Source organism: Dendronephthya gigantea, unplaced genomic scaffold (assembly GCF_004324835.1).
Source record: "Dendronephthya gigantea isolate DGI-Jeju-01 unplaced genomic scaffold, DenGig_1.0 000090F, whole genome shotgun sequence".
In the NCBI taxonomy this organism is placed as follows: domain Eukaryota; kingdom Metazoa; phylum Cnidaria; class Anthozoa; order Malacalcyonacea; family Nephtheidae; genus Dendronephthya; species Dendronephthya gigantea.
This window is the reverse complement of record NW_021163100.1, coordinates 572,851-585,657: the sequence shown is the minus strand read 5'-3', so window position 1 is coordinate 585,657 and position 12,807 is coordinate 572,851. Positions and strand designations below refer to the sequence as shown.

Below are 12,807 nucleotides of genomic sequence, written 5' to 3'. Positions count from 1 at the left end.
TAAAATGCGAATTTACACTTTCAAAAGTGCTGACGATGCTGCGATAGTTTTTAATATAAAACTCCATGTTCACTAAATCCTAACTACACGAATTTAATCTTTAGGATTATCTCAGGAATTGGGTTAAAATTATGTTCTAGGTCATGGTTCTAGGTTTATAGTTTAATAGGGTTAAACCTAATCCTAAATTCAACCCTAATCCTAACCGAATCTTAAGGATTAAATGGAATAATACTGCTAACATAGAAAACGTTAAACATTCCAGTGTTCCAAGAGGTCAGAAAACTGATAGGGAGTGCAATTTCAAGGAAAAGAGGAAGTTTGTTTTGGCAGTTAGTGAGTTAAAAAAACTATCCGTCAGACTTATTGATTATATGAGATTATGTTACGATTAGGGTTAAGATTAGGTTTTAGGTTTATTGTTAAATAGAGTTAAACTTAATCCTAAATTTAACCCTAAAATTATATTGATTGCCAACTTAGAAAACGCTGAATATTCCATTGTATCTAGAGATCAGAAAACTTTCCGGGAGTGAAATTTCAAGGAAAAAGAGGAGGTTTGTTTTGGTAAGTGGAAGCAACCGTCGTTTTAAACTTTCAGTTTTCAAACATTTCTTTTCCAAACTTTCGTTTCGAAGCAAAATATTTTGAATAATTTTCTCTCAATTGCAAGGGAATACACGAGCTTTTCTAGCGAAATATGTCGCACGACGTGACCGTAAACTTTAACGGCAGATAATTTAACCTTCGTTTTCAACCATCCTGGACAATCGCTCAACTAAAACGCGAAATTGCTCGGAAGATAAATGTCAAAACTGCTGGAATTAAAATGCTGGGCTTTTAAATAAGAGAGAAATCTTGTTGGCTTTTATATGGTAGCCTGATTTGAAAGCAAGTTTGAGTGAAAGATCTACAAATTTTAACCATTTTGTCAATTGCTTTGCCTTCTAAACTTGCATCAGAAAGTGTAGTTTCAGAACATGAAATATTTGTATTCCTGAAGGTAGTTTTCATTACATTAACTTTGCCTCAGTGCCATGGCTAGACAGCTTAATTGGAGGGTGTATATTTATACATTCATGTTTACATATTATAGCAACAATAGCAATTACAAAAGAAATAAGTTGGGGATAAACAAATATATGAATGTACGCCCACAATATGCACCTTTCTTATACTGACGTCAAACACAGAAAGCCCTATGTTGCACGAAATTTGATTGGCTCTAATGTATGTTTATTTATATATATTGTAATTTTATGATAATTAACTTGTGAAAGGATAAAAAGGGTCGCGGGGGAACATTAGATGGATAGAATTCAGGATGGCGATCTTTAAAATGTAAATCTCAAGTAGCTAGACTTTTTTGGAAGTATAAGAAGAAAGAAATACAACATAAAATACATTTGGCGACGAGGATTCTTTTCTCATAAGAAGATATTATTTGCCTATGAAAATTGTTCGAGCAGCTAAGGTCAAAGAACAAAAATAATCGTATAAAGTTTGTTCATACTTGCTTGCTTCATAATGGCCACTGAGATAATGGACGTTCAGCAACGCTTTATTTTGACCCTGATAGTCATCCGGATGATACTTTAAAAGCTTTCAATGAGTTTATTCAATCATATGAGTTCAGTATCCTGACCCACCAAAAGTCTCCCTCGATTCAGCTATTGAACGCTGGAAATTTACAAATCCAGATACGAAATTCGATCTCGAACAATACGATGTGATAAGAGAGGAATGGCGATCGAAAGATAAAGTCGCAAAATTACTTGGTATGTTTTCCTCAAAAAGAATGTATGAAGATTGGAAAGTCGCAGAACCAAATGAACAAAACCGAAAGAAAACAACATGGAGAGAGTTCGTCGATAAAATTCAGAAGTATTACAAACCAACGGAAAATCTTACGCTGAAAAATCATCAATTTCGTACACTGACACAAGCGACAAATGAAACGTTCCCAGCTTTCTACAATCGTGTATGCAAGGAAGCAAAACATTGTAACTTTAAATGTGAGCACGAGGACTGTACGGCAGAAAGTACAGCTATCAGAGACCAAATCATTATTGGAACAATTAACGACAAAATAAGAGAAGAAGCACTTAAGAATGCATGGGGCCTAGAAGAGCTGCGCAGAGAAGGCATGCATATTGAAAGTGCGGCGAAAGGTGTTGAAGAGCTTAGTGGTGAGAATATGGTGAACAAGATGGGCAAGTACTCCTATAAGAACATGAACAAGAAGCCGCGTACAGTTACAGGAAAACCACGAGCATGTTATTACTGTGGTCAAGAAATAAAAGGGTCTGTAATTGAGCATCTCAAGAATTGTAGGGCTAAGACAAGCAAATGTAATTTCTGTAATGCTGTTGGGCATTACGAATTAGTATGTAGAAAAAAGAAAACAGTAAATGAAGTGAAATCTGACGAACCAGAAAAAGTTCAGCAAGATGAAGTGTATAATATCAACCTTTTTAGAATTACAGAAAAAAGCCAACAAGCTAAGGATGACTCTAAAGTCCAATTGGTTATTAATAACAGTCTTGCTACTGTTCTGGCAGACACTGGAGCAAACATTAGTGTATGTGGAATTAAAAAGGCAGAACGATGGAATCTTGTACAGAGGATGGTCAACACAAACACAAAAATCAAACCATATAACAGTGCAACGATACCTGTTGTAGGAATTTCTAAATGTGCTGTAAGCTTTGGTAACTCCTCTGTTCCTGTGGATTGGCATATCATTAATAGTTCATGTGAACCGGTGCTCGCAGGACATACAGCAAGGCATTTAGGAATAATTAAGTTCGAGAAGAAGCCCGACGTTTTTCAACCAGTACGAATGATACAATCAGATGAGAAGGAAGCTCTTCAAGACATCTTGAAAAACTATCCAGAGAATTTCGTTGGCTTGGGGAGGTTACGAAACCATCAAGTTAAGTTACATGTAGACCCGAAAATTAAGCCGGTTGCAGCACCAGCAAGATCGGTACCGTATCATCTCAAAGAACGAGTGGAGAAAGTAATTGAAGAAATGGTAAAGCAAGATGTAATTGAAGAACATCCATCTGTAGAGCCAGCACCATGGGTTTCTAACACAGTGATTGCGCCGAAACCTGACGGATCAATACGTATGACCCTTGATGCTCGTAATGTCAATAAAGCTATTCAAGCCTCTAATTTACCCATACCGAGACAAGAGGACATCAAAGCTAAGCTTAGTGGTGCCACAATATTTTCGAAAATGGATTTTAAGTCGGCATTCTGGCAAATCGAGCTTGATCCGGACTCGAGATATCTAACAGTTTTCCATGCGAATGACAAGTTATACAGATATAAACGTCTTACAATGGGCGTGAAGTCAGCCCAAGGAGAGCTTAATGTCGCCCTTCAACCTTTGTTTGCCAATATTCCGCAAGCACATCTCATACACGACGATCTGATAGTGGCAACGAGGGATCATGCAGAGCATAACAAGGTAATTGAAGAAGTAATGAAAGTCATATCTACTGCTGGTATAACACTCAATCCAAATAAGTGTACTTTTGGAGCATCAGAAATTGAATTCTGGGGATTACGTATCGGTTCAACGGAAATACGACCAAGTCCGGCGAAGGTAGAAGCACTTAACAACATATCACCACCCAAATCCAAAGAAGATCTAGTAAGTTTTCTATGTATGATGCAATCAAACGCAGATTTCATCCCAAACTTTGCACAACAAGCAGCAAAATTGAGGGAGCTGTCGAAGAAAAACGCGCGATTCATATGGACCGAAGAACATCAAGTTGCTTACGAGGTTCTGTTGGAAGGATTTGCTCCAATGACGTTGCTCCAATATTTCGATATGAGTAAACAAACTTTCATATTTACCGATGCCCACAAGACGGGAGTTGGAGCAATGTTAGCACAGGGAGACAGCGTTGAGAATGCAAGACTCGTGACAATAGCATCAAGAACAACAAATTCCTCAGAGAAAAGATATCCGCAAATAGATTTGGAAGCTCTCGGCATTGACTTTGCCTTGAGGAGATTCCGCAACTACATTGTTGGTTCTCCAACCAAAGTACAAGTGATAACCGACCATCAGCCATTATGCGCGATCTTCAATGGCAAACGACAAGGATCAATCAGAACGGAGAGGATCAAGTTACGACACCAGGATATTCGGTTTACTGTCACATACCAGAAAGGGAAAATTAACCAATCCGACTATTTATCACGACACGCCAAACCGCTGGAGAAGCTACCAAAAGGGGAACAAAAGGAAACAGAAGATTTGAACAATCTGTTATACATGCTGCACACTACTCCAGTCATGATTGCATAACTATCGCTGCTATTGCACAGGCTACCAAAGACGACCCAACCCTTGTGAAAGTAGGGGAGCTCATTAATCAAAATTTGACTTGGATCCCAAAGACAGAATCAATTGAAGTGCAGCGTTTTAAGAGCATCTTACCGCAGCTGACGATCACAGGAAATGGCATAATATTTAAAGATGAAAGAATTGTTTTGCCAAAGAAACTCCAAGATCTAGCAATCCAAATCGCGCATAGAGGAAATCATCCCGGCCAAAGTGGATTGGAAATACGACTTAGATACCACTTCTTCTTCCACGATATGAATAAGAAGGTGGAACAATTTGTTAATTCATGCGATGGCTGCGCTTTGTTTATTGATAAGAAGACCAAAGAGCCGATCAAATCACATCGAGTCCCAGAAAAATGTTGGGACACGGTCGCAGTCGATCTATTTGGGCCGATGCCGTCATCGAAACATGTCGTCGTTGTACAAGACCTAGCAACGAGATTCCCTGCAGCGAAATTAGTCACATCGACGAAAGCAGACAAAGTTCTACCCGCATTAAATGAAATCTATGAAACATATGGATATCCAGAGGTTCAAATATCGGATAACGGTCCCCCGTTTAATAGTTCTCGGATGCAGAAGTTCGCAGCAGATAAATCCATTGAGCTGCAGAACACACCTCCTCTTCATCCCTCTTCGAACCCTGTTGAAACGTTTATGAGACCTTTGGGCAAGGCGATGAAGATCGGGTATCAGAATGGAGTCCCAGAAAAAGAAACACTAAGAAGAGCATTGAATAATTATAGACAAACACCCCATCCAGCAACTGGTCTTCCTCCGGCGGCCATGCTCTTCAGAGACGGGCAACGTTCAGATTTTCCAAGAAGATATGTGACCGAGGAAGATGTTAGGAAAGCACGAGAAGAAGATAGGAATAGAAAATCTGATCTTGAAGAAGATGTCAACGGCTCCAAATATAGGAAGAAATCCAACTTTAATATTGGCGAAAAAGTTCTGGTTAGAAATTACAACAAAGCGGCAAAATTTGATCCTGTTTTCCTCAAACAACCATATACGATCGTTGACATAAATGAAGCAGGAAACAAGATTATCGTAGAGCAAGAGGAAAGCGGGTTAACGCTGTGCCGTCACCCAGACGATATTAAGCCGTTTAAATTATGTAAGCAGAATGATCAGGAAGCGCCAGAAGAAATTATGTGGGCAGAGATGGATGAGGAAGTTGATGGAAATAGCTATTTCGAAAAGAACGAACTTGTACCTCCATTAAGACGTAGTCAACGAATAAGAAAACCAAATCCAAAATACAAATAGAGAAAATATTAATATTATTAAATGGACTTTTAAATATTTTAAAAATCTAGCAAAAAATAGGGGATAATGTATGTTTATTTATATATATTGTAATTTTATGATAATTAACTTGTGAAAGGATAAAAAGGGTCGCGGGGGAACATTAGATGGATAGAATTCAAGATGGCGATCTTTAAAATGTAAATCTCAAGTAGCTAGACTTTTTTGGAAGTATAAGAAAAAAGAAATACAACATAAAATACATTTGGCTCCACAAAACTATTGAACCAATGAAACTTCGTTGTAACATTAGACTTTCATCCTTTGACGTCATTATGAAAAAGGTCAATTAAGCTTCTAGCTACGGCGCTGCCTGCTCTTTCTTGAGGCATGTCACAACTGCACCTGCAGATTTTTCCGAAGGTTGCTTCACCCATGCAGGCAAAGTTAACTTAATGGAAAGCAGTCTTTAAATTGCCATCAGTCGACAATCAGTCTGGCCTTCAGAGATCTGAAACTGTGTTTTTTTTCTAGAATGCAGAGATGAACCACAGCGTCATTCATGCTGTTCAGAAATCTGGTCAGCTCTCAGTTAATGCAACTTACAATGCAAATGATGATTTGACGAAAGTCAAACTGACACAAGATGACGAGGTGAATCTGAACAATCAGATGGTGACGAGATCTTTCATAAATCTCTAAATAGTGTGACCCCGCCCTGTTTACTCACCTTCCTAATTTCACACCCTCAATAAATACCTCCAGTATGTTCCCGCAACGTTCATGACCTGATTTAATAAACCTCTTTCCTGATAAACCTCTCTCTAGTTAATCCACTATAACCTCTTTTTCATGTCTGTTCCTTGTATTTTATCCCTTTCAAATACACCTCTTTTCCAATAACCCTTTCTCAATAGCAATCTCTAATTAACCTTCAAATAACTTTCTATTCCTCTCTCTCATAATGCCCTACCCTAATGTACCTCTTTTCTAATATTCCTCTCTAATTAACCCTCAAATCATTCTCTATTTTATTCCCTAATAGTATGCCCCTCCCTAATGTACCTCTTTTCTTATTTCCCTCTCTAATTAACCCTCTATAGCTAATACCCTATACTCTTCCCTACTAGCATGCCCCTTTCTAATATGCCTCTTCTCTAAAAACCCTTTTCCTAATTAACCCCTTGCCCATACCCCCTTACCTGGATGTCCTTTAATACAGTACCTAATGTACCACTTATCTAATTGTCCATCTCCAATAAACCCCTATCCCCAGCTTGATACCCTTGCATTTTCCTCATGGAGAAACCCCTGGGTGGGGCTTTCTCTACCCTGGCTTTCCCCCTAATCTTATTATACTTCATCCATAAAGCCCCACCCTCTCTCTCTAATAAGCCCCTCTCTCTCTCTAATAGGCCCCTATCTCTCTAATAAGCTGCTCTCTCTCTAATAGGGCCCCATTTCTCTAATAAGCCCCTCTCTCTCTAATAAGCCCCTCTCTCTAATATTAGGCCGCTCTTTTTAATAAACTCATCTCTCTAACACCAGGGCTTCTTTAATAATCCATATTTTTCGTCTTCTATCATCTCAGGCAAGCAAAGTTTCTTCTTTGTTTACTGTAAAACTTGCAAGAAACTAACACGAGGAAAATTGCGATGTCGATGTTCAAATTGCAAGGAAGGATGCTTTGTTCTATCAAAGGTATTTACTGTTTCCTTATGAACAACTTGTAAAAAACCACAGCAGATTTATGTGCAACTTTGTAAAATGTCGACATTGTTACAACTTGTTTACAAGGTTGCTGTGAAAGCTTTTGAATGTAAACAAACATCTTGTTTACACAATATTTTTGGTTTCTTGCAAGGGTCCAAATGGTTGGGACGATGCATTGACCAAAAGCTGCATGCAGGGACAATGTGAATCCAATACAAACTGTCAGGGAACAACAGCTGTAAGTTATTCACCTATTATGCACCTAAAATACAATAGTGGGCCACATCTGGGTGCATTACAAGCTAATGGGTTAACAAGAGACACTGACAGATAGTTTTGTTAACTCATTAACTGACAGTACTCTTCCACTAATGAGTAAAATAATCTGACATTAGACAGAGTAAAATACTAAAGTAGGCCACATCTGGGTGCATTGCAAGCTAATGGGTTAACAAGAGACACAGACAGATCGTTTTGTTAACTTATTAACTGACAGTACTCTTCCACTGATGTGTAAAATCATCTGGCATTAGACAGAGTAAATTACTAAAGTAGGTCACAAACTTCTTGTTCTTTCAAAGGAATTTTATTTCAAATGTGGGGAACATCATGGTAGAGATGAACAAGCAACATTATCAATGTTGAAATCTAACATCAGAAATATACCCTGCATCACATGCTCTGAAATATTGTAAGTTTACCCTTTCATTTTATGTCTCCTCTCAGAAATATTTATGCTTCTAGAAAAGTTGAATTTTTTAAATCCAAACCGCAGTTAATAGAAACTATAATAACTCTGATCCAACATGGTCAATATTTAATGATTTTTTTTTTCACTCATGCGCCTACCTATGGTTTGAATTCTTTTATTTGATGTTTCATTTTAAACCTTCCTGAATGGAAATATCTATTTCATACATTTGTCATTGTTCTTTAATTAATATATATAATTCTAAGAACAGGCTCAATTTAAATTCAATCACAAAAATACAAATCACTATATGTCTGACATTCAACTTACAATGCTACAATCTATTTCTATGACTTTGTGAAAATCTTATAGTTCATTTCAGTTGTTTATAATATGTTAGGAGTTTCCACTTAATACCTTACATATTGTTCACACAACAACAACACTGTGCCGCCATCTTACTTCAGACATTTCTGGAAGTTCTTCCCAAGAATACCTTTCAAAGTTGAAACCTTCAACTGACTTCAGGTGTCCTTGCTCACCAGATCCTCCAAAGACTACAATGTTGTTTTCAATAACAACTGCAGTACATCCCCTCCTCTTACATCTCATTGATGGCAACATGTGAGTTTGTTCTGTCTTGACATTGTAAATGATAACTGTATCTAATCTATTGCCATGTTTGTCAACGCCAGCAATAACAACAATGCTGTCTCCCCATCTCACAATTGCCATATCACTTACTTCATATGGCAGTGGTGACAACTGTTTCAGCTCATTCTTCTTTATATTGTACAGTACGACACTGCTGAGGTTGTCTTTATAATCACCAGTTGTTCTTCCACCAACCATCAACAAATTATCATCAAATATTTCCATGCAGTGACCTTGTCTTGGTTCTGGCATTCTTGATAAGGTCTTCACAGTATAGGGAGGAACAAGCTGGACTGCTCTGATCAAGTCAGATAAACCATTTCCATCATCACCTCCAGAGACTATCAACTGATCATTATACAGAACACTGCTGTGGAATGTCAACTTATCAGGTAGTTTAACAGGACAGTCACTCCAGTGTGTTGAGAGATCAGGGTTTGGGTCAATATTCATTCTAATCATATCATCAACAATGTCAGACCCAGCACAACCTCCAGCTATGGTCATATGATTGTTATAAATAAATGAAGTTGCTGCCCAACGATCCTTTGGCATTGATTGTAATGGCGACCATGTTCTTTGACGCCAGTTAAACATCTCTACAGAGTTAGTCAAAAAACCTCCAGCAACAATTATATTTTCCTTATCACCACTTGATCTATTTATTACTTTTCTTGTGTTTTCTTCTATCTTGCCCTCCATCGTAATAAGAACGTCCTTCATCTCATCAAAAGCTCTGACCAAAGCTGTTTTCAATCCATCAACTTTGTTGTTAACCGCTTTGTGTTTTCCTTCCATATCTGCTTTTATATTTGCTTTTAAATCTGCCGTGTTTTTCTCGATATTCCGTGCAACATTTCGCTCTAAATTTGTTATTTTAGTTTCAATTGTTACATTATTCTTCTCGATATTCGCCATTCTTTCCTCCATATCTGCCAAAGTTTTCGTTATTTCTCCGCACGAGTGACACTTCAACTTTCGGAATTCACAGACTTCACTTTCATGGTGAATAAGATCACGCTTGTTGACAATTAAACCACAGCCTTGGTTTGTACAAACGGCTGGTGTATATCCACATGTAACTTCATGGCGGTCAAGATGCTGTAATTCTACAACTTCTTGACAACCTCTGTCGATGTAAACGCAGCGAATTTTTGATTCATTCAAAAAATCTTTAACCATTCGCGGTGGTTCGATCAAAGTCTCTACGGTCAGTTCATCAGCACACGTTGGGCATGTTTGAGAATTTTCCAGATGTTTCGTAATACAACAACGGCAAAAAGAATGCTGGTTCCTCGAACACATAACTGGCTCTTTCAAGACGTTGAAGCAAATCTGGCAATGAAAATTTTGATTAACTTTGTCCACAAACCTTTCTTCATCGTAGCCTTGTATATATGAAGCCATATTTCACGTCGTTCTTGTGTCGTAATAATAAAGCAAGTTCTGTGTTGTTTGTCGCTCTGTAGTATAAACCTCGCTGTATAGACTGAATATAGATACCGTGTTCGTTCTTGGAGAAGTCTGTGTTTGTATTTTCTCGAAATCTTCTCGAAAATGATACTTTCGTTTTGATCACAAAAGATCGTATAGCGTATCAAAATATTCATGAATATTAAGTGTTACGTTTTTTCAAACATCCTGTATGTAAAGTGCGGTCATTATATCGATGAAAAGCCATTTCAAGCTAGAAGATTAAATTTTAGCTGATGAACGATGTTTGGAATTGTTAAGGTCGTTGTTATATTCCTAGTCTTTGCAGGTACTGGAATACATATTGTGATATATATTTGTTTATAGAATTCTCAAGTGTCACTTCGTTATTCTTCATCGTATTTTTCTGTATTTATTTTTCTAGATAATGCGGTTGAATGTTTTAAACTTGGTCAGCTTTGCAGCTTAAATGGTAGAAATTCAATCCGTGGATGTGACAGTCAGGGCTGTGGTGATTTCGGAGCACCAAGGTAAGACCAGATGTAACCTTGTAGCAACACAGCGAATCGATAATATTCTTATAATCTTACAAAACAGTTAAATTAACGTGAATTTATCATTATACAGAGGCTCTCGTACACACAATGGTGTCGACATAATTTGCAAACCAGGGAGTTCTGTCATGACACCATTTGCTGCGAAGATTTGACGAAAATCACGTTCTTATTCAAACAATAACAAACCATATAACCATGGATTGTATATTCAAGGAACCTGATAAGCCGAAGGTATCTTCTCTCACATTAGTAACAAAATTCATATTAGGCACGGGAAATTCATCTTAGACAGGAAAGTTGATTATAGAAACCCGTCTTAATATGACTTGAAATGGATATAAAGTTTTCACGTGTGATGGGTCGGGTAATGCTAAAAAGGGTATCGTGATTATTACGATAATAATTTTGTTTATTTTCTCAGTTAAGCGCGCCTCACACGAGAACTGGTAGCTGAGGTAAAGACCTCGCGAGGCTGTTAGCTCAACAAGTTACTCTCGTGTGCGGATAGTTTTTCGTGAGGAATTCGCCTCGAGAGGCAAGTTTCTATCGTGTGCGGATAGTTTCAGGCTGAGTTAACTGCCTCGCGAGGTCGTTAGCTCAGCTGATAGCTCTCTTGTGCGGCGGGCTTTACCCTTGTTCCGTCCTTGACCGTGTTGATATTTCAGAAACTCGTCTGATTTATACGTCTAAATGCGAATTTAAGACGTGTTCCTCGTCCAGAAGGGATTCCCGTTCAAATTAACCGTTTGTTTAGACGGGAAAGTTCGGCGAGAAAATTCTGACGAGAAACCCGTCTGTGGCCTGATTCACATCAGACGAGTTTCCCGTCTAAGATGACTTTCCAAGAGGAGTTTTCCCTGTAAGACGAGTTTCCTATTTTCCTTGACCTTGTAAGACGAGTTTCCTGCCTCTAATATGAATTCGGCTAAACTAAATTTTAAACTATAATGCATTTCTCGAAACAGAATGAGTAATGAATTTGGTCATTGACTCCCGTCACCCCCCGGGTTAGGTCTAAATGGTAATTTCATGTCGTGCTTTCAAGTGAAGATAAAAATACAATAAAATAAAAGAAAGTATAGGCACAGAATACCTATCAGAAGAACAACTCCATAGTTTTTTGCATAAGTGGTTTCGTTACTCAGCAAGTACTGTGAATGGAGGAAATCACCCTCCTGCCAACAGCCCCATTTTCAATATGGGCAGGTGGGTGGTGGCTTCCATTAACGGTACTTGCTGAGTGATGAATCTTGGGAAGAACTACCCCCATGCTATCAGCCACATTTTTAACACTTGCAGGGGGGTGATCATAGAGGTCCAATAAAGAGGGAGAGTGTTAAAATTGAAAAATCAATTTCTTTTTCAGATATAAAATGGATATTTCAAGTGGTCTTGGAAGATCTGCTGGAAAGGTATCCATATTCATAATTTTCTTCTCCATATTCGCAGATATTCCCTCAATAATCGTAATTTTTTTCCCCTGTGAAAAACCGTACTTTTTGTCATGAAATTTTTCAGATATGGCGTTGTTGGTCTGATGGGGTTGAACAGTACAAAAGATAATGTAAATCTTTTACTAAAAGCCTTCAAGGACGCGATGGAAAACGTGAAATTACAAAACAATCTGTGAGCAAACTTGAAACAAGAATTTTATTTTACTTAACAAACCAATTTATATTAGTTAATCAGGGTTCTGTTTTAATAAAGAGTAAAACTATCTCTCCAAAACTTGTTATTTGTTAAATTTTAAAATATGACTTGGTCTGTGGCAGTCTGACAGACACAGACATCATTTACAGACAGGCTGATATTTAAAATAGGTAACTGAGCTATTTCTTGAGGCAGAGGCTGAGTTAGGATTCTCGGTGTGGGACCGGGACAGAAGAACCCAGCTGGGGAGGGGTGGGGTTGTCGCTGAAAAACCTATGTGGGGGGGGGGGGTGAAAAATCTAGGTGGAGGGTGTGCAGAAAAGCTTATTTCAAATGTTTTATTTGGTGTTTCATTTTGAACCTTCTTCAATGAAAATATCTATTTCAAAGATTTGTTTTTGTTCTAAGAACTGACTCAATTTAAATTCTATCACAAAAATATAAATCAGGAGATGTCTGACAATCAACTTAGAATGCTACAATCTA

The 12,807-nt window shown here is 37.9% G+C and overlaps 1 protein-coding gene and 1 long non-coding RNA gene across 2 annotated transcripts; both read left to right on the top strand.

Moving 5' to 3' along the window:
- The first annotated feature begins 4,623 nt into the window (after positions 1–4,623).
- On the top strand, positions 4,624–5,643 carry LOC114533414 (uncharacterized protein K02A2.6-like). Its single transcript, XM_028554927.1, has one exon. The coding sequence runs from the start codon at positions 4,624–4,626 to the stop codon at positions 5,641–5,643; it is 1,020 nt and encodes a 339-aa protein (XP_028410728.1).
- Positions 5,644–7,186: 1,543 nt separating this feature from the next.
- On the top strand, positions 7,187–12,356 carry LOC114533430. Its single transcript, XR_003688055.1, has 7 exons — positions 7,187–7,323; positions 7,487–7,573; positions 7,917–8,026; positions 10,539–10,644; positions 10,742–10,902; positions 12,038–12,083; positions 12,190–12,356. It is a non-coding gene; the product is annotated as an uncharacterized LOC114533430 (long non-coding RNA).
- Positions 12,357–12,807: the final 451 nt, after the last annotated feature.

Coding starts and splice junctions, on each gene's coding strand:
- LOC114533414 (XM_028554927.1), top strand. CDS start 4,624: ATGAATAAGAAGGTGGAACAATTTGTTAATTCATGCGATGGCTGCGCT.